General features: G+C 32.6%; 2 protein-coding genes across 2 annotated transcripts in view; one reads left to right on the top strand and one right to left on the bottom strand.

Moving 5' to 3' along the window:
* Positions 1-22895, top strand: part of LOC134843687 (calnexin-like) — a 160404-nt gene that overhangs the window by 125203 nt on the left and 12306 nt on the right. The window contains exons 2-3 of the mRNA XM_063859910.1: positions 529-666; positions 4942-5261. Coding sequence (XP_063715980.1) covers positions 538-666; positions 4942-5261 — 449 coding nt within the window. The 5' untranslated portion in view covers positions 529-537. The remainder of the gene's footprint in view (positions 1-528; positions 667-4941; positions 5262-22895) is intronic.
* Positions 1-22895, bottom strand: part of LOC134843688 (deoxyhypusine hydroxylase-like) — a 233704-nt gene that overhangs the window by 198538 nt on the left and 12271 nt on the right. The window lies entirely within an intron of this gene.

Genomic DNA, 22895 nt, shown 5'->3' with positions numbered 1-22895 from the left:
TGAACGTAGTGAGGACTCTTATATGGTTCGTAATGATTTTTTTTTGGTGATGGTATTGTTCGTTATGATTTTTGGTTCTCGCTAAAGTTTGATTAGTGAAATTTGATTAATTTTTTTAAAATTCAGTTTTCTTGCTTTGTCAAAAGGAAGGCAAGCTTGAATTTCGAACAGCAAAAGTGTAGGGTTCAGGAAAAACCTGATTAACTTCTAGTTTCGACAGTGAAATTTAATTTTCAGATTTCCCTGCCAAATAAAAAAATATTTCTTGATCCAGTTTTTCAAATTGGGTTAATTTTATCAAAAAAATTTTGTTCTAGAAATTGAAAGAGCTTCAAGGCTATTATTTTTTCTTTGAAATTCCAGTGGAGTTTTTTTTTTTAAAATAATAATCCAGTGTTTTTTTTCTTTTTCCTTGCGATCATGGACTCTTATCCAATTGTCGGGGTTGTCTGTTGGAACGGTTGGAATATGCAGTAAAAACGTCGATAATTATTAGGTCTCAAAGCAGTCCTGATTTCTGTAACTTTCAGATACGAAATGATTTTGCAGTTACACGGGGATAAGTCGTCACAGATGGGGCGACTGGTCTCTCTTGCAATTGCAGCCTTAATAATGTCCTTGTCGGTGCTCGCACAAGCGCCCGAAGATGAGCCGGCTATGCCTCAAGTAAGTCATGTACATTTTACGTTTGTCATTGTATGTACGTTTTTGGGAGAAATTGAACAATTGAATAGCCGTCCCATATGGAGGTAATAATTTTTAACCTCGATACGACTCACATGTTATGATTCGGAGTTTTACTGTGCTCTTCTTTTTTCCCACCTTTGAACTCCAAAAATTAGCATTTAGACAAATAAGGCCTTTACACACAAACTTGGTTGTCATACTGGACCGTGTAAAACCACTCGTTGCGCCATAAAATTGATGCCCATGCGAAGTGAGGGAAGGAAAAAAGACGTCTGCTATTGCAGGATTTCGTCCAATAAGTTTTTATTAAGAGTCGATGAACGTAGTTCGGACTCTTATGTAGGCCGTGATGATTTTTTCTTTTTGTTTCAGGAAATATGATTTTTCGTGATTTGAATTTTGATTTTTTCTAAGTTCAGTTCATTCCGTTTGTCGAAAGTGTACGTGGCAAATACTCTTATAAAGGTCTTGGTGATTTTTTGTGCTCTTTTTTCACTTTTTTTCAAGTCTTAAATTTTGTTCTGGCTCAAATTTATTTTTCGCGGTTTGACTTTTGAACTGAGCTCATTTCCTTTTTTTAAAAAGAAGGCAAGCATCATAAGTGAAAGTTCACGAAAAACGTGATCGACTTCTAGTTTGATCAAATTTTTACGTGTTGATCCAGTTTTCTGAAATATAGTTTAATTTTATCAAAAAAATGTGAATATGAATGTTTCTTGAAATCTAAAAAGTTTCAAGGGCAAATAATTTTTTCATTGAAATTTGAAATGTGGAAGTTTTTTTCTTTACTAATTCATCTTTTTCGGTTTACGTGCGTTCGGTTTACGTGCGTTCCAACTATCGGTTGGCTATGTTTTAATTATAAATAGTTTTAACATTTTTAATTTTTAACATGTTTTAATTTTTTTACAATCGACATCAAAAAATTCATTAACCAAAGAATCATATCTTCATAATTTACTGCCTGTCCAGTGGAGCTTCCATGAAAAAACATAAATTAATTCCAACTTGTTTCAAATTTTTTGTTCCTTTTTTCAATTTAAGAGACTATGACAAATCTGCGGTGTAATCGAAAGGGTTCAGTGGGGGAATATTTTCCGAATTTCTTTATTTTCATCAAAAACTACCATGACAAATCGAGATTTATTATATGGGTTTAATCGAAAGAACAGTTTTTGTGAATCTTCGTTGCATAGTTGGTGTCGTCCTAATTTTATGATGAAAAAGTTATCGCGTTAAAAGTTGTAGTTTTTGAAATTTTGCTTAATTCGGAAACTTTTCGCGAAACTACCGAGCTAAATCTGAGCTAAAATGTTTAATCGGAAAAAAGGAATAGGATTTTTTCACTACATAAACAGCTACGCCCTACATTTTTCTAGAAAATTAATTTAGGGCTTAGAAAAGTCTTTTTTTTTCTAAAAAAAACTTTAAAAAGTTTTTTTTTCGAATACTTGTTTAAATTTACCCTGTCACATTTGAGATGAAGAGTTCAAGCGAAAAAAGCGTCCGCTGGGAATTTTCATCTCCGAAGCGACTACACCTTGATTTTTGAAAAAAGCAATGTCGGTCTTCACAAAACCTGATTTGCTTAGAATTTTTTGGAGTTTCTCGTAAACTACGGTGCCAGTGGACTTAAGGAATATTTTAATTGTTGACCCATTTTTGGTCTTAAGTATTTTCTGTCCGATTGATATACCTGCAGCAATTGCTTTTGCTTGAAGCAGAATCGTCGCTAATATACGATTGATAAGCGCTTTCAAGTTCGCTTCCGTTCGAATTTTTTCTTCATGATCCTTGAAGTTTATTTGGTCATCAAATACAATTTCAAGATACGTTTGCAGATAATTTGTTGCCTTAATTCTAGAGATTATAGATTGACTCATCAAGTACAACCCCTTTTGCCTGCCTTTGCAATAATACAATATGTTAGCATATTAAAATTTATAATAACCCTGAATTTTAGTTCAAATAATGAAATTGCTTGCACGAAAAATAATTTGAACCCACACAGCTGAAACACTTAAATAAACCCTCAGGTTTTTTTAAAGCTTTTCTCGCTTAATAAATCTCGCTCAGTTTTTCATGGTTTGACTTTGATTTTTCTAAGTAAATTTCAAATTTAATTCCGCTCTTGAATAATAAAAGTTCAAATGGTGCAATAACGCGAATAGCTTCTAGTTTCTAGAAGGGTCTTTACCGTTTAAGTTTCCTACCACAATTAATATACATATATATATATATACCGCTCCAGTTTTCTCAAATTGGACTGTTATCAAAAATTTTTAATTATTAAATTTGAAATTCAAAGAGACGTAATGTTATATATTTTTATTTCATTGAAACTTGAAAAAGTTTTGGTCTCCTTGAGTTTTTTAAAAAGTTTTGGTCTTCTTAGGCTCATTGATTTTTTCCAGCTGTCTGTTTGCTATTTTTTGATTTGCTGTTTACAATTGCGAAGCTAGTGTATTAGTACGAACCTTATTTTTTTTCCCAACCTAAGTCGCAAACTTTGGTGCGGCACTTTTATCGTGCGGTACCTCAATAATGGTGGGGCACCTTTACAGCCATTTGATAGAATGTGCTTTTACATTCGACTAGTAATAAATTGACACATTTGAAGCATTTTTAATTCATCAAATGAACCGAAAAAAGCTATTTGTTTCCATCAACATCACAATAATGAAAACTCGATTTCAGAAATTTTCTAGCTCAATATATCTCTTGCTTAATTTATACTTAATGTGGCTTTATGCTTTGCGATTTGTTACATGCAAAGTTAGTGTGGATGCCTTCAGTTTGTTATATTACAATTTATTAGTTGCAGTTTTGTGTCTATTTGTTTTTGGTGCCACTTTTGCTGAATGGCATTGGCAATTGATAAGCATATCTAGCTGCATTATTCGTGACTAGTGTTTGTCGATGACGAAGTGTGGCTGAGTGGTTTGTGCGTGAGACTCAAAGTCTCTATATTGCAGTAGGTCGCAGATGGATTCGTAGACCTAGCTGAATTTTTACTAATTCGAGGCTTATTTCTATTTTTAATGCACTTTCTAGAGCTATTTTTTGTCGTGTTCTCGCTAGTGTTTGCGAAGCTTCAAGCTTCGCCTTTATTTTAAAAAAAATTTGCGATACATTTTGTAAAACAGTTATTATCATTTCTTCTAGTTATTCCCCGCTAAGTTTGCTTTGTAGCGTGTGCTAGTTTTTTATTTTGGTAGGTTTTTGGGAAAAGAAAACGTTAAAATGGCCAGAATCTAAATCTAAATACCGCTTCTCCTCTTTGATCTGTGAGTTTTTATAGCGTGGAAATCAAGTCCATTAGTTCAAAATTTTCATTGAATGGGTTTCTTGTTCTTTATAGGAAAATTTCCCAACATTTGATTTCGCTGAGAATTTTTGCAGTTTGCCTATCGATTTGTGCTCACGTTCAGCTCATATTCATTTGCCTTAAGGAAAGCAAATTAAGCCCTTCAAATATAAAAGTTGGAATAATGCCTAAAAAAATTTTTTGAATTGTTAAATTGAATTTTTTTACGCAGTTTTTTTAGTAGTTGCACTTATTGAAGTAGCATCTGCATATAAAACAGTTTTTGAATTTTCTAAATTGTCTGCTATATAGTTAATAATGTTTAAAAATAAAAGCTGTCCGAGAACCTAGTCTTGTGGGACAAGTAATGAAATACATCTCAAATCAGATTTTACTTGATTGCTTACCAGAAACTGCTTGCGGTTGCTGAGAATAAGACTCAATCAATTGCAGCATAGTACCTCTCACGCCACAGGCGTTACACTTTGAAAGCAAGATATCATGATCTACACGTTCAGTGAGAAATATCTGCAAGTTTTATACATAAACCGTTCTGAAAAATAATGTTTTTTATTGGTTTTATGGCTTTTTTGGATTATTTTTTTTGGGCTTAATGTAAAATCTTCCAAATATTCTATTTTAATAGTTGCTTTACGTGTTATTATGGCTAAACGCGGGGTTTTACAACCTCAAGTATGAATAACAAATGTGTTCACTGCAGTTAGTTTTTCTCCATTTCATTATATTTTGACAACTTTAAAAAATATTTTTTAAATCGATAAAAAACGTGGGGCTGAAAGTTGAAAAGAGCCTATATCTGTAATGAGGTTTGAATAGAAAAGAAAAGAGATCAGATTAGTTAATGTGTTTGTTCATCAGACAAAACTTCATTTCATTTTTTACTACTCTGGAACTGCTATTGAGTAGTCATCTATTTAATTTTAAAGGACACTGCAGTGGAACCAGACCCTGGAAATGTATACGTGTCCCCTCAAGTGAACAGTGATGTGTGCTATCTGGCTGAAAACTTCGACTCGGGTAGCATCAATGTGTTCAAGTCCAGATGGGTAAAAAGCGAAGCCAAAAAGGAAGAGGTCGACGAAGAAATCGCGAAGTACGACGGCGAGTGGAGTATTGAGGCTGCTACAGAGAACCCTTTGAATGGAGACTTAGCTCTGGCTTTGAAATCCAAAGCTAAGCACCATGCAGTGTCCGCATTTCTAGACAGACCATTTCGCTTCACTGGCAAGTCTCAATTGATTATCCAGTAAGTCAGTGGTTATGCCTGATAATGCAATTGTCATTGTCTTTTTTATATTAGCTTGAGAAAAAATATGTCAAAGCGTTGGTTGATTGATCTCGAGTTGACGGGCAATTATTCAAACGCAAAATTGTATTCCGGCCTCGTTCAAATCAATGGCTGCAGATAACATCGGCTGGCTGCCAGTTAACCCTTGTACAAAAGGGCAAACTCTCCGTCTGTGTTAAGCTTTTGACCATTTCTACGTCCTTAAATTGATTGACTTTTTCAAATCCAATGTAATAGTTGGTTTTTGCGAATAATCATACATTCAAAAATTATCTGTTTTGTTTTTCCATAATTGATGTGTAATAGGCCATACACTCGGTCTAGGTTTAACTTTTGACCATTTCTACGGCCTTAAATTGATTGACTTTTTTTCAGGTCCAATGTAATATTTGGTTCTTGCGAATGGTCACACATTCAAAAATTATTAGTTTTGTTTTTGCATAATTGATATGTAATCGGCCAAACACTCGGTCTGGGTTTATCTTTTGACCATTTCTACGGCCTTAAATTGATTGACTTTTTTTCAGGTCCAATGTAATATTTGGTTCTTGCGAATGGTCATACATTCAAAAATTATTTGTTTTGTTTTTACATAAATGATGTGTAATAGGCCAAACACTCGGTCTGGGTTAAAATTTTGACAATTTCTAGGCCTTAAATTGATTATCTTTTCAGATCCTATGTAATATTTGGTTTTTTCGAATGGTCATACTTTCAAAATTTTCTGTTTTGATTCTGCATAATTGTTTTGTTATAGGCCAAACACTCGGTCTGGGTTAAATTTTTGACCATTTCTACGGCCTTAAATTGATTGACTTTTTTTCAGATCCAATGTAATATTTGGTTCTTGCGAATGGTCCTACATTCAAAAATTATTTGTTTTGTTTTTGCATAATTGATGTGTAATAGGCCAAACACTCGGTCTGTTTTGAACTTTTGACCATTTCTATGGCCTTAAATTGATTGAGTTTTTTCAGACCCAATGTAAGATTTGGTTTTTGCGAAAAGTCATACTTTCAAAATTTTGTTTTTATTTTGCATAATTGTTGTGTAATAGGCCCCACACTCGGTCTGGGTTAAACTTTTGACCATTTCTACGGCCTTAAATTGAGTGACTTTTTTTCAGATCAAATGTAATATTTGGTTCTTGCGAATGGTCATACACTCAAAAGTTATTTGTTTTGTTTTTGCATAATTGATGTGTAATAGGCCAAACACTCGGTCTGTTTTGAACTTTTGACCATTTCTATGGCCTTAAATTGATTGAATTTTTTTCCGATCCAATGTAATAGTTGGTTCTTGCGAATGGTCATTTATTCAGAAATTATCTGTTTTGTTTTTGCATAATTGATGTGTAGAAGGCCAAACGCTCGTTCTAAGTAATTTTTTTGACCATTTCTACGGCTTTAAATTGAATGGTTTTTTTCAGATCCAATGTAATATTTGGTTCTTGCGAATGGTCATACATTCAAAAATTGTTTGTTCTGTTTTTGCATATTTGATGTGTAATAGGCCAAACACTCGGTCTGGGTCAAACTTTTGACCATTTCTACGGCCTTAAACTGATTGACTTTTTTTCAGATCCAATGTAATATTTGGTTCTTGCGAATGGTCATATATTCAAAAATTATTTGTTTTGTTTTTTGCATAATTGATGTGTAATAGGCCAAACACACGGTTTGGATTAAACTTTTGACCATTTCTACGGCCTTAAATTGATTGAGTTTTTTCAGACCCAATGTAAGATTTGGTTTTTGCGAAAAGTCATACTTTCAAAATTTTGTTTTGATTTTGCATAATTGTTGTGTAATAGGCCCCACACTCAGTCTGGGTTAAACTTTTGACCATTTCTACGGCCTTAAATTGAGTGACTTTTTTTCAGATCCAATGTAATAGTTGGTTTTTGCGAATAATCATACACTCAAAAGTTATTTGTTTTGATTTTGCATAATTGTTGTGTAATAGGCCCCACACTCGGTCTGGGTTAAACTTTTGACCATTTCTACGGCCTTAAATTGAGTGACTTTTTTTCAGATCAAATGTAATATTTGGTTCTTGCGAATGGTCATACACTCAAAAGTTATTTGTTTTGTTTTTGCATAATTGATGTGTAATAGGCCAAACACTCGGTCTGTTTTGAACTTTTGACCATTTCTATGGCCTTAAATTGATTGAATTTTTTTCCGATCCAATGTAATAGTTGGTTCTTGCGAATGGTCATTTATTCAGAAATTATCTGTTTTGTTTTTGCATAATTGATGTGTAGAAGGCCAAACGCTCGTTCTAAGTAATTTTTTTGACCATTTCTACGGCTTTAAATTGAATGGTTTTTTTCAGATCCAATGTAATATTTGGTTCTTGCGAATGGTCATACATTCAAAAATTGTTTGTTCTGTTTTTGCATATTTGATGTGTAATAGGCCAAACACTCGGTCTGGGTCAAACTTTTGACCATTTCTACGGCCTTAAACTGATTGACTTTTTTTCAGATCCAATGTAATATTTGGTTCTTGCGAATGGTCATATATTCAAAAATTATTTGTTTTGTTTTTTGCATAATTGATGTGTAATAGGCCAAACACACGGTTTGGATTAAACTTTTGACCATTTCTACGGCCTTAAATTGATTGAGTTTTTTCAGACCCAATGTAAGATTTGGTTTTTGCGAAAAGTCATACTTTCAAAATTTTGTTTTGATTTTGCATAATTGTTGTGTAATAGGCCCCACACTCAGTCTGGGTTAAACTTTTGACCATTTCTACGGCCTTAAATTGAGTGACTTTTTTTCAGATCCAATGTAATAGTTGGTTTTTGCGAATAATCATACACTCAAAAGTTATTTGTTTTGTTTTTGCATAATTGATGTGTAATAGGCCAAACACTCGGTCTGTTTTGAACTTTTGACCATTTCTATGGCCTTAAATTGATTGAATTTTTTTCCGATCCAATGTAATAGTTGGTTCTTGCGAATGGTCATTTATTCAGAAATTATCTGTTTTGTTTTGCATAATTGATGTGTAAAAGGCCAAACGCTCGTTCTAAGTAATTTTTTTGACCATTTCTACGGCTTTAAATTGAATGGCTTTTTTCAGATCCAATGTAATATTTGGTTCTTGCGAATGGTCATACATTCAAAAATTGTTTGTTCTGTTTTTGCATATTTGATGTGTAATAGGCCAAACACTCGGTCTGGGTCAAACTTTTGACCATTTCTACGGCCTTAAACTGATCGACTTTTTTTCAGATCCAATGTAATATTTGGTTCTTGCGAATGGTCATATATTCAAAAATTATTTGTTTTGTTTTTTGCATAATTGATGTGTAATAGGCCAAACACACGGTCTGGATTAAACTTTTGACCATTTCTACGGCCTTAAATTGATTGAGTTTTTTCAGACCCAATGTATTATTTGGTTTTTGCGAAAAGTCATGTTTTCAAAATTTTGTTTTGTTTTTTGCATAATTGATATGTAATCGGCCAAACACTCGGTCTGGGTCAAACTTTTGACCATTTCTACGGCCTTAAACTGATTGACTTTTTTTCAGATCCAATGTAATATTTGGTTCTTGCGAATGGTCATATATTCAGAAATTATCTGTTTTGTTTTTGCATAATTGATGTGTAAAAGGCTAAACGCTCGTTCTAAGTAATTTTTTTGACCATTTCTACGGCCTTAAATTGAATGGCTTTTTTCAGATCCAATGTAATATTTGGTTCTTGCGAATAGTCATACCTTCAAAAATTGTTTGTTCTGTTTTGGCATATTTGATGTGTAATAGGCCAAACACTCGGTCTGGGTTAAACTTTTGACCATTTCTACGGCCTTAAATTGAGTGACTTTTTTCAGATCAAATGTAATATTTGGTTCTTGCGAATGGTCATACATTCAAAAGTTATTTGTTATGTTTTTGCATAATTGATGTGTAATAGGCCAAACACTCGGTCTGTTTTGAACTTTTGACCATTTCTATGGCCTTAAGATGATTGAAATTTTTTCAGATCCAATGTAATAGTTGGTTCTTGCGAATGGTCATACATTCAGAAATTATCTGTTTTGTTTTTGCATAATTGATGTGTAGAAGGCCAAACGCTCGTTCTAAGTTATTTTTTTGACCATTTCTACGGCCTTAAATTGAATGGCTTTTTTCAGATCCAATGTAATATTTGGTTCTTGCGAATGGTCATACATTCAAAAATTGTTTGTTCTGATTTTGCATAATTGATGTGTAATAGGCCAAACACTCGGTCTGGGTCAAACTTTTGACCATTTCTACGGCCTTAAATTGATTGACTTTTTTTCAGATCCAATGTAATTTTTGGTTCTTGCGAATGGTCATATATTCAAAAATTATTTGTTTTGTTTTTTGCATAATTGTTGTGTAATACGCCAAACACACGGTCTGGATTAAACTTTTGACCATTTCTACGGTCTTAAATTGATTGAGTTTTTTCAGACCCAATGTATTATTTGGTTTTTGCGAAAAGTCATACTTTCAAAATTTTGTTTTGATTTTGCATAATTGTTGTGTAATAGGCCCCACACTCGGTGTGGGTTAAACTTTTGAACATTTCTACGGCCTTAAATTGAGTGACTTTTTTTTCAGATCAAATATAATATTTGGTTCTTGCGAATGGTCATACATTCAAAAGTTATTTGTTTTGTTTTTGCATAATTGTTGTGTAATAGGCCCCACACTCGGTGTGGGTTAAACTTTTGAACATTTCTACGGCCTTAAATTGAGTGACTTTTTTTCAGATCCAATGTAATATTTGGTTCTTGCGAATGGTCATATATTCAGAAATTATCTGTTTTGTTTTTGCATAATTGATGTGTAAAAGGCTAAACGCTCGTTCTAAGTAATTTTTTTGACCATTTCTACGGCTTTAAATTGAATGGCTTTTTTCAGATCCAATGTAATATTTGGTTCTTGCGAATAGTCATACATTCAAAAATTGTTTGTTCTGTTTTTGCATATTTGATGTGTAATAGGCCAAACACTCGGTCTGGGTTAAACTTTTGACCATTTCTACGGCCTTAAATTGAGTGACTTTGTTCAGATCAAATGTAATATTTGGTTCTTGCGAATGGTCATACATTCAAAAGTTATTTGTTATGTTTTTGCATAATTGATGTGTAATAGGCCAAACACTCGGTCTGTTTTGAACTTTTGACCATTTCTATGGCCTTAAGTTGATTGAAATTTTTTCAGATCCAATGTAATAGTTGGTTCTTGCGAATGGTCATACATTCAGAAATTATCTGTTTTGTTTTTGCATAATTGATGTGTAAAAGGCCAAACGCTCGTTCTAAGTTATTTTTTTGACCATTTCTACGGCCTTAAATTGAATGGCTTTTTTCAGATCCAATGTAATATTTGGTTCTTGCGAATGGTCATACATTCAAAAATTGTTTGTTCTGATTTTGCATAATTGATGTGTAATAGGCCAAACACTCGGTCTGGGTCAAACTTTTGACCATTTCTACGGCCTTAAATTGATTGGCTTTTTTTTCAGATCCAATGTAATTTTTGGTTCTTGCGAATGGTCATATATTCAAAAATTATTTGTTTTGTTTTTTGCATAATTGTTGTGTAATACGCCAAACACACGGTCTGGATTAAACTTTTGACCATTTCTACGGTCTTAAATTGATTGAGTTTTTTCAGACCCAATGTATTATTTGGTTTTTGCGAAAAGTCATACTTTCAAAATTTTGTTTTGATTTTGCATAATTGTTGTGTAATAGGCCCCACACTCGGTGTGGGTTAAACTTTTGAACATTTCTACGGCCTTAAATTGAGTGACTTTTTTTTCAGATCAAATGTAATATTTGGTTCTTGCGAATGGTCATACATTCAAAAGTTATTTGTTTTTTTTTTGCATAATTGATGTGTAATAGGCCAAACACTCGGTCTGTTTTGAACTTTTGACCATTTCTATGGCCTTAAGTTGATTGAATTTTTTTCAGATCCAATGTAATAGTTGGTTCTTGCGAATGGTCATACATTCAGAAATTATCTGTTTTGTTTTTGCATAATTGATGTGTAAAAGGCCAAACGCTCGTTCTAAGTAATTTTTTGACCATTTCTACGGCTTTAAATTGAATGGCTTTTTTCAGATCCAATGTAATATTTGGTTCTTGCGAATGGTCATACATTCAAAAATTGTTTGTTCTGTTTTTGCATATTTGATGTGTAATAGGCCAAACACTCGGTCTGGGTCAAACTTTTGACCATTTCTATGGCCTTAAACTGATTGACTTTTTTTCAGATCCAATGTAATATTTGGTTCTTGCGAATGGTCATATATTCAAAAATTATTTGTTTTGTTTTTTGCATAATTGATGTGTAATAGGCCAAACACACGGTCTGGATTAAACTTTTGACCATTTCTACGGCCTTAAATTGATTGAGTTTTTTCAGACCCAATGTATTATTTGGTTTTTGCGAAAAGTCATGTTTTCAAAATTTTGTTTTGATTTTGCATAATTGTTGTGTAATAGGCCCCACACTCGGTCTGGGTTAAACTTTTGACCATTTCTACGGCCTTAAATTGAGTGACTTTTTTTCAGATCAAATGTAATATTTGGTTCTTGCGAATGGTCATACATTCAAAAGTTATTTGTTATGTTTTTGCATAATTGATGTGTAATAGGCCAAACACTCGGTCTGTTTTGAACTTTTGACCATTTCTATGGCCTTAAGTTGATTGAATTTTTTTCAGATCCAATGTAATAGTTGGTTCTTGCGAATGGTCATACATTCAGAAATTATCTGTTTTGTTTTTGCATAATTGATGTGTAAAAGGCCAAACGCTCGTTCTAAGTAATTTTTTGACCATTTCTACGGCTTTAAATTGAATGGCTTTTTTCAGATCCAATGTAATATTTGGTTCTTGCGAATGGTCATACATTCAAAAATTGTTTGTTCTGTTTTTGCATATTTGATGTGTAATAGGCCAAACACTCGGTCTGGGTCAAACTTTTGACCATTTCTATGGCCTTAAACTGATTGACTTTTTTTCAGATCCAATGTAATATTTGGTTCTTGCGAATGGTCATATATTCAAAAATTATTTGTTTTGTTTTTTGCATAATTGTTGTGTAATACGCCAAACACACGGTCTGGATTAAACTTTTGACCATTTCTACGGTCTTAAATTGATTGAGTTTTTTCAGACCCAATGTATTATTTGGTTTTTGCGAAAAGTCATACTTTCAAAATTTTGTTTTGATTTTGCATAATTGTTGTGTAATAGGCCCCACACTCGGTGTGGGTTAAACTTTTGAACATTTCTACGGCCTTAAATTGAGTGACTTTTTTTTCAGATCAAATGTAATATTTGGTTCTTGCGAATGGTCATACATTCAAAAGTTATTTGTTTTTTTTTTGCATAATTGATGTGTAATAGGCCAAACACTCGGTCTGTTTTGAACTTTTGACCATTTCTATGGCCTTAAGTTGATTGAATTTTTTTCAGATCCAATGTAATAGTTGGTTCTTGCGAATGGTCATACATTCAGAAATTATCTGTTTTATTTTTGCATAATTGATGTGTAAAAGGCCAAACGCTCGTTCTAAGTAATTTTTTGACCATTTCTACGGCTTTAAATTGAATGGCTTTTTTCAGATCCAATGTAATATTTGGTTCTTGCGAATGGTCATACATTCAAAAATTGTTTGTTCTGTTTTTGCATATTTGATGTGTAATAGGCCAAACACTCGGTCTGGGTCAAACTTTTGACCATTTCTATGGCCTTAAACTGATTGACTTTTTTTCAGATCCAATGTAATATTTGGTTCTTGCGAATGGTTATATATTCAAAAATTATTTGTTTTGTTTTTTGCATAATTGATGTGTAATAGGCCAAACACACGGTCTGGATTAAACTTTTGACCATTTCTACGGCCTTAAATTGATTGAGTTTTTTCAGACCCAATGTATTATTTGGTTTTTGCGAAAAGTCATGTTTTCAAAATTTTGTTTTGATTTTGCATAATTGTTGTGTAATAGGCCCCACACTCGGTCTGGGTTAAACTTTTGACCATTTCTACGGCCTTAAATTGAGTGACTTTTTTTCAGATCAAATGTAATATTTGGTTCTTGCGAATGGTCATACATTCAAAAGTTATTTGTTATGTTTTTGCATAATTGATGTGTAATAGGCCAAACACTCGGTCTGTTTTGAACTTTTGACCATTTCTATGGCCTTAAGTTGATTGAATTTTTTTCAGATCCAATGTAATAGTTGGTTCTTGCGAATGGTCATACATTCAGAAATTATCTGTTTTGTTTTTGCATAATTGATGTGTAAAAGGCCAAACGCTCGTTCTAAGTTATTTTTTTGACCATTTCTACGGCCTTAAATTGAATGGCTTTTTTCAGATCCAATGTAATATTTGGTTTTTGCGAATGGTCATACATTCAAAAGTTATTTGTTATGTTTTTGCATAATTGATGTGTAATAGGCCAAACACTCGGTCTGTTTTGAACTTTTGACCATTTCTATGGCCTTAAGTTGATTGAATTTTTTTCAGATCCAATGTAATAGTTGGTTCTTGCGAATGGTCATACATTCAGAAATTATCTGTTTTGTTTTTGCATAAACATGTGTAAAAGGCCAAACGCTCGTTCTAAGTTATTTTTTTGACCATTTCTACGGCCTTAAATTGAATGGCTTTTTTCACATCCAATGTAATATTTGGTTCTTGCGAATGGTCATACATTCAAAAATTGTTTGTTCTGTTTTTGCATAATTGATGTGTAATAGGCCAAACACTCGGTCTGGGTCAAACTTTTGACCATTTCTACGGCCTTAAATTGATTGACTTTTTTTCAGATCCAATGTAATTTTTGGTTCTTGCGAATGGTTATATATTCAAAAATTATTTGTTTTGTTTTTTGCATAATTGTTGTGTAATACGCCAAACACACGGTCTGGATTAATTTTTTGACCATTTCTACGGTCTTAAATTGATTGAGTTTTTTCAGACCCAATGTATTATTTGGTTTTTGCGAAAAGTCATACTTTCAAAATTTTGTTTTGATTTTGCATAATTGTTGTGTAATAGGCCCCACACTCGGTCTGGGTCAAACTTTTGACCATTTCTACGGCCTTAAATTGATTGACTTTTTTTCAGATCCAATGTAATTTTTGGTTCTTGCGAATGGTTATATATTCAAAAATTATTTGTTTTGTTTTTTGCATAATTGTTGTGTAATACGCCAAACACACGGTCTGGATTAATTTTTTGACCATTTCTACGGTCTGAAATTGATTGAGTTTTTTCAGACCCAATGTATTATTTGGTTTTTGCGAAAAGTCATACTTTCAAAATTTTGTTTTGATTTTGCATAATTGTTGTGTAATAGGCCCCACACTCGGTGTGGGTTAAACTTTTGAACATTTCTACGGCCTTAAATTGAGTGACTTTTTTTCAGATCAAATGTAATATTTGGTTCTTGCGAATGGTCATACATTCAAAAGTTATTTGTTTTGTTTTTTGCATAATTGTTGTGTAATACGCCAAACACACGGTCTGGATTAATTTTTTGACCATTTCTACGGTCTTAAATAGATTGAGTTTTTTCAGACCCAATGTATTATTTGGTTCTTGCGAATGGTCATTTATTCAAAAGTTATTTGTTTTGTTTTTTGCATAATTGTTGTGTAATACGCCAAACACACGGTCTGGATTAATTTTTTGACCATTTCTACGGTCTTAAATTGATTGAGTTTTTTCAGACCCAATGTATTATTTGGTTTTTGCGAAAAGTCATACTTTCAAAATTTTGTTTTGATTTTGCATAATTGTTGTGTAATAGGCCCCACACTCGGTGTGGGTTAAACTTTTGAACATTTCTACGGCCTTAAATTGAGTGACTTTTTTTCAGATCAAATGTAATATTTGGTTCTTGCGAATGGTCATACATTCAAAATTTATTTGTTTTGTTTTTGCATAATTGATGTGCAATAGGCCAAACACTCGGTCTGTTTTGAACTTTTGACCATTTCTTTGGCCTTAAGTTGATTGAATTTTTTTCAGATTCAATGTAATAGTTGGTTCTTGCGAATGGTCATACATTCAGAAATTATCTGTTTTGTTTTTGCATAATTGATGTTTAAAAGGCCAAACGCTCGTTCTAAGTTATTTTTTTGACCATTTCTACGGCCTTAAATTGAATGTCTTTTTCCAGATCCAATGTAATATTTGGTTCTTGCGAATGGTCATTCATTCAAAAATTATTTGTTCTGTTTTTGCATAGTTGATGTGTAATAGGCCAAACACTCGGTCTGGATTAATTTTTTGACCATTTCTACGCCCTTAAATTGAGTGACTTTTTTTTCAGATCCAATGTAATTATTGGTTTTTGCGAAAAGTCATACTTTCAAAATTTTGTTTTGATTTTGCATAATTGTCGTGTAATAGGCCACACACTCGGTCTGGGTTGAATTTTTGACCAATTCTACGGCCTTAAATTGAGTGACTTTTTTCAGATCAAATGTAGTATTTGGTTCTTGCGAATGGTCATACATTCAAAAATTATTTGTTTTGTTTTTGCATAATTGATGTGTAATAGGCCAAACACTCGGTCTGTTTTGAACTTTTGACCATTTCTACGGCCTTAAATTGATTGAATTTTTTTCAGATCCAATGTAATAGTTGGTTCTTGCGAATGGTCATACATTCAGAAATTATTTGTTTTGTTTTTGCATAATTGATGTGTAATAGGCCAAACACTCGGTCTGTTTTGAACTTTTGACCATTTCTTTGGCCTTAAGTTGATTGAATTTTTTTCAGATTCAATGTAATAGTTGGTTCTTGCGAATGGTCATACATTCAGAAATTATCTGTTTTGTTTTTGCATAATTGATGTTTAAAAGGCCAAACGCTCGTTCTAAGTTATTTTTTTGACCATTTCTACGGCCTTAAATTGAATGACTTTTTCCAGATCCAATGTAATATTTGGTTCTTGCGAATGGTCATTCATTCAAAAATTATTTGTTCTGTTTTTGCATAGTTGATGTGTAATAGGCCAAACACTGTCTGCGTTAATTTTTTGACTATTTCAACGGCCTTATTGATTGATTTTGTTCAGATCCAATGTAATAGTTGGTTCTTGCGAATGGTCATACATTCAAAAATTATTTGTTTTGTTTTTGCATAATTGATGTGTAATAGGCCAAACACTCGGTCTGTTTTGAACTTTTGACCATTTCTACGGCCTTAAATTGATTGACTTTTTTTCAGATCCAATGTAATAGTTGGTTCTTGCGAATGGTCATACATTCAGAAATTATCTGTTTTGTTCTTGCATAATTGATGTGTAAAAGGCCAAATCCTCAGTCTAAGTTCTTTTTGACCTTTTCTACGGCCTTAAATTGAGTGACTTTTTTTTCAGATCCAATGTAATAGCTGGTTCTTGCGAAAAGTCATACATTCAAAAATTATCCGTTTTGATTTTGCCTAATTGATATGTAGTAGGTCAAACACTCGGTCTGCGTTAATTTTTTGACCATTTCAACGGCCTTTTTGATTTACTTTTTTCAGATCCAATGTAATAGTTGGTTCTTGCGAATGGTCATACATTCAAAAGTTATTTGTTTTGTTTTTGCATAATTGATGTGTAATAGGCCAAACACTCGGTCTGTTTTGAACTTTTGACCATTTCTTTGGCCTTAAGTTGATTGAATTTTTTTCAGATTCAATGTAATAGTTGGTTCTTGCGAATGGTCATACATTCAGAAATTATCTGTTTTGTTTTTGCATAATTGATGTTTAAAAGGCCAAACGCTCGTTCTAAGTTATTTTTTTGACCATTTCTACGGCCTTAAATTGAATGACTTTTTCCAGATCCAATGTAATATTTGGTTCTTGCGAATGGTCATTCATTCAAAAATTATTTGTTCTGTTTTTGCATAGTTGATGTGTAATAGGCCAAACACTGTCTGCGTTAATTTTTTGACTATTTCAACGGCCTTATTGATTGATTTTGTTCAGATCCAATGTAATAGTTGGTTCTTGCGAATGGTCATACATTCAAAAATTATTTGTTTTGTTTTTGCATAATTGATGTGTAATAGGCCAAACACTCGGTCTGTTTTGAACTTTTGACCATTTCTACGGCCTTAAATTGATTGACTTTTTTTCAGATCCAATGTAATAGTTGGTTCTTGCGAATGGTCATACATTCAGAAATTATCTGTTTTGTTCTTGCATAATTGATGTGTAAAAGGCCAAATCCTCAGTCTAAGTTCTTTTTGACCTTTTCTACGGCCTTAAATTGAGTGAATTTTTTTTCAGATCCAATGTAATAGCTGGTTCTTGCGAAAAGTCATACATTCAAAAATTATCCGTTTTGATTTTGCCTAATTGATATGTAGTAGGTCAAACACTCGGTCTGCGTTAATTTTTTGACCATTTCAACGGCCTTTTTGATTTACTTTTTTCAGATCCAATGTAATAGTTGGTTCTTGCGAATGGTCATACATTCAACAGTTATTTGTTTTGTTTTTGCATAATTGATGTGTAATAGGCCAAACACTCGGTCTGTTTTGAACTTTTGACCATTTCTTTGGCCTTAAGTTGATTGAATTTTTTTCAGATTCAATGTAATAGTTGGTTCTTGCGAATGGTCATACATTCAGAAATTATCTGTTTTGTTTTTGCATAATTGATGTTTAAAAGGCCAAACGCTCGTTCTAAGTTATTTTTTTGACCATTTCTACGGCCTTAAATTGAATGACTTTTTCCAGATCCAATGTAATATTTGGTTCTTGCGAATGGTCATTCATTCAAAAATTATTTTTCTGTTTTTGCATAGTTGATGTGTAATAGGCCAAACACTCGGTCTGGATTAATTTTTTGACCATTTCTACGCCCTTAAATTGAGTGACTTTTTTTTCAGATCCAATGTAATAATTGGTTTTTGCGAAAAGTCATACTTTCAAAATTTTGTTTTGATTTTGCATAATTGTCGTGTAATAGGCCACACACTCGGTCTGGGTTGAATTTTTGACCAATTCTACGGCCTTAAATTGAGTGACTTTTTTCAGATCAAATGTAGTATTTGGTTCTTGCGAATGGTCATACATTCAAAAATTATTTGTTTTGTTTTTGCATAATTGATGTGTAATAGGCCAAACACTCGGTCTGTTTTGAACTTTTGACCATTTCTACGGCCTTAAATTGATTGAATTTTTTTCAGATCCAATGTAATAGTTGGTTCTTGCGAATGGTCATACATTCAGAAATTATCTGTTTTGTTCTTGCATAATTGATGTGTAAAAGGCCAAATCCTCAGTCCAAGTTATTTTTTGACCTTTTCTACGGCCTTAAATTGAGTGACTTTTTTTTCAGATCCAATGTAATAGCTGGTTCTTGCGAAAAGTCATACATTCAAAAATTATCCGTTTTGATTTTGCCTAATTGATATGTAGTAGGTCAAACACTCGGTCTGCGTTAATTTTTTGACCATTTCAACGGCCTTTTTGATTTACTTTTTTCAGATCCAATGTAATAGTTGTTTCTTGCGAATGGTCATACATTCAAAAATTATCTGTTTTGTTTTTGCATAATTGATGTGTAATATGCCAAACACTCGGTCTTAGTTAGATTTCTGACCTTTTCTATGGCCTAAAATTGAATAACTTTTTAATCAGATCCAATGTAATAGTTGGATTTTGCGAATGGTCATATATTCAAAAATTATCTGTTTGGTTTTGCATGATTGATGTGTAAAAGGCCAAACACTCTGACTAAGTTGTTTTTTTGACCATTTCTATGGCCTTAAATTGAATGATTTTTTTTCAGATCCAATGTAATAGTTGGTTCTTGCGAATGGTCATACATTCATTCAAAAAATTTCTGTTTTGATTTTGCATAATTGTTGTGTAATAGGCCAAACACTCGGTCTGGGTTAAGTTTTTGACCATTTCAACGGCCCTAAATTGATTTTTAATTTTCAGATCCAATGTAATAGTTGGTTCTTGCGAATGGTCATACATTCAAAAATTATCCGTTTTGTTTTTGCCTAATTGATATGTAATAGGTCAAACACTGTCTGCGTTAATTTTTTGACTATTTCAACGGCCTTATTGATTGATTTTGTTCAGATCCAATGTAATAGTTGGTTCTTGCGAATGGTCATACAATCAAAAGTTATCTGTTTTGTTTTTGCATAATTGACGTGTAATAGGCCAAAAACTCGGTCTGGGTTAACTTTTTGACCATTTCTACGACCTTGAATCGAATGACTTTTTTCAGATCCAAAATTTATAGTTGGTTCTTGCGATTGGTCATGCTTTTAAAAATTATGTTTTGTTTTCGCATAATTGATGTGTAATAGGGCAAACAATCGGTCTGGGTTTTACTTTTGACCGTTTCTAGGTCATTATTTTGATTGACTTTTTTACAGATCCATTGTAATGGTTGTTTCTTGCGAATGGTCATACGTTCAAAAAATATCTGTTTTGTTTGCATAATTGATGTGTAATAGGGCCAACACTCCGTCTGGATTAAACTTTTGGCCATTTCTACTGCCTTATTTTGATAGATTTTTTAAATTCAGATCCAATGTAATGTTTAGTTCTTACAAATGCTCATACATTCTAAACTTATCTGTTTTGTTGGCATAATTGATGTGTAATAGGGCAACCACTCTTCTGTGTTAAATTTTTGACCTTTTCTACGTCTCTAAATTGATATTTTTTTTCAGATCCAATGTAAAAGTTGTTTCTTGCGATTGGTCATGCATTTAAAAATTATGTTTTGTTTTTGCATAATTGATGTGTAATAGGCCAAACACTCGGTCTGGGTTTAATTTTTGACAATTTCTACGGCCTTAAATTGATTGATTTTTCAGATCCTATGTAATATTTGGTTTTTTCGAATGGTCATACTTTCAAAATTTTCTGTTTTGATTCTGCATAATTGTTGTGTTATAAGCCAAACACTCGGTCTGGGTTAATTTTTTGACCATTTCTACGACCTTGAATCGAATGGCTTTTTTCAGATCCAATTTAATAGTTGGTTTTTGCGATTGGTTATGCATTTAAAAATAATGTTTTGTTTTTGCATAATTGATGTGTAATAGGGCAAACACTCGGTCTTAGTTAGATTTCTGACCTTTTCTATGGCCTAAAATTGAATAACTTATTAATCAGATCCAATGTAATAGTTGGATTTTGCGAATGGTCATATATTCAAAAATTATCTGTTTGGTTTTGCATGATTGATGTGTAAAAGGCCAAACACTCTGACTAAGTTGTTTTTTGACCATTTCTATGGCCTTAAATTGAATGATTTTTTTTCAGATCCAATGTAATAGTTGGTTCTTGCGAATGGTCATACATTCAAAAATTATCTGTTTTGTTTTTGCATAATTGATGTGTAATATGCCAAACACTCGGTCTTAGTTAGATTTCTGACCTTTTCTATGGCCTAAAATTGAATAACTTTTTAATCAGATCCAATGTAATAGTTGGATTTTGCGAATGGTCATATATTCAAAAATTATCTGTTTGGTTTTGCATGATTGATGTGTAAAAGGCCAAACACTCTGACTAAGTTGTATTTGACCATTTCTATGGCCTTAAATTGAATGATTTTTAATTTTCAGATCCAATGTAATAGTTGGTTCTTGCGAATGGTCATACATTCAAAAATTATCCGTTTTGTTTTTGCCTAATTGATATGTAATAGGTCAAACACTGTCTGCGTTAATTTTTTGACTATTTCAACGGCCTTATTGATTGATTTTGTTCAGATCCAATGTAATAGTTGGTTCTTGCGAATGGTCATACACTCAAAAGTTATCTGTTTTGTTTTTGCATAATTGATGTGTAATAGGCCAAAAACTCGGTCTGGTTTAACTTTTTGACCATTTCTACGACCTTGAATCGAATGACTTTTTTCAGATCCAAGTTTTAAAGTTGGTTCTTGCGATTGGTCATGCTTTTAAAAATTATGTTTTGTTTTCGCATAATTGATGTGTAATAGGGCAAACAATCGGTCTGGGTTTTACTTTTGACCGTTTCTAGGTCATTATTTTGATTGACTTTTTTACAGATCCATTGTAATGGTTGTTTCTTGCGAATGGTCATACGTTCAAAAAATATCTGTTTTGTTTGCATAATTGATGTGTAATAGGGCCAACACTCCGTCTGGATTAAACTTTTGGCCATTTCTACTGCCTTATTTTGATAGATTTTTTAAATTCAGATCCAATGTAATGTTTAGTTCTTACAAATGCTCATACATTCTAAACTTATCTGTTTTGTTGGCATAATTGATGTGTAATAGGGCAACCACTCTTCTGTGTTAAATTTTTGACCTTTTCTACGTCTCTAAATTGATATTTTTTTTTCAGATCCAATGTAAAAGTTGTTTCTTGCGATTGGTCATGCATTTAAAAATTATGTTTTGTTTTTGCATAATTGATGTGTAATAGGCCGAACACTCGGTCTGGGTTTAATTTTTGACAATTTCTACGGCCTTAAATTGATTGATTTTTCAGATCCTATGTAATATTTGGTTTTTTCGAATGGTCATACTTTCAAAATTTTCTGTTTTGATTCTGCATAATTGTTGTGTTATAGGCCAAACACTCGGTCTGGGTTAATTTTTTGACCATTTCTACGACCTTGAATCGAATGGCTTTTTTCAGATCCAATTTAATAGTTGGTTTTTGCGATTGGTTATGCATTTAAAAATAATGTTTTGTTTTTGCATAATTGATGTGTAATAGGGCAAACACTCGGTCTTAGTTAGATTTCTGACCTTTTCTATGGCCTAAAATTGAATAACTTTTTAATCAGATCCAATGTAATAGTTGGATTTTGCGAATGGTCATATATTCAAAAATTATCTGTTTGGTTTTGCATGATTGATGTGTAAAAGGCCAAACACTCTGACTAAGTTGTTTTTTGACCATTTCTATGGCCTTAAATTGAATGATTTTTTTTCAGATCCAATGTAATAGTTGGTTCTTGCGAATGGTCATACATTCAAAAATTATCTGTTTTGTTTTTGCATAATTGATGTGTAATATGCCAAACACTCGGTCTTTGTTAGATTTCTGACCTTTTCTATGGCCTAAAATTGAATAACTTTTTAATCAGATCCAATGTAATAGTTGGATTTTGCGAATGGTCATATATTCAAAAATTATCTGTTTGGTTTTGCATGATTGATGTGTAAAAGGCCAAACACTCTGACTAAGTTGTATTTGACCATTTCTATGGCCTTAAATTGAATGATTTTTTTTCAGATCCAATGTAATAGTTGGTTCTTGCGAATGGTCATACATTCAAAAAATTTCTGTTTTGATTTTGCATAATTGTTGTGTAATAGGCCAAACACTCGGTCTGGGTTAAATTTTTGACCATTTCAACGGCCCTAAATTGATTTTTAATTTTCAGATCTAATGTAATAGTTGGTTCTTGCGAATGGTCATACATTCAAAAATTATCCGTTTTGTTTTTGCCTAATTGATATGTAATAGGTCAAACACTGTCTGCGTTAATTTTTTTACTATTTCAACGGCCTTATTGATTGATTTTGTTCAGATCCAATGTAATAGTTGGTTCT

The sequence above is a fragment of the Symsagittifera roscoffensis genome, chromosome 4, assembly GCF_963678635.1.
Source record: "Symsagittifera roscoffensis chromosome 4, txSymRosc1.1, whole genome shotgun sequence".
NCBI classification, from domain to species: domain Eukaryota; kingdom Metazoa; phylum Xenacoelomorpha; order Acoela; family Convolutidae; genus Symsagittifera; species Symsagittifera roscoffensis.
This window is presented reverse-complemented; position numbering and strand designations above follow the sequence as displayed.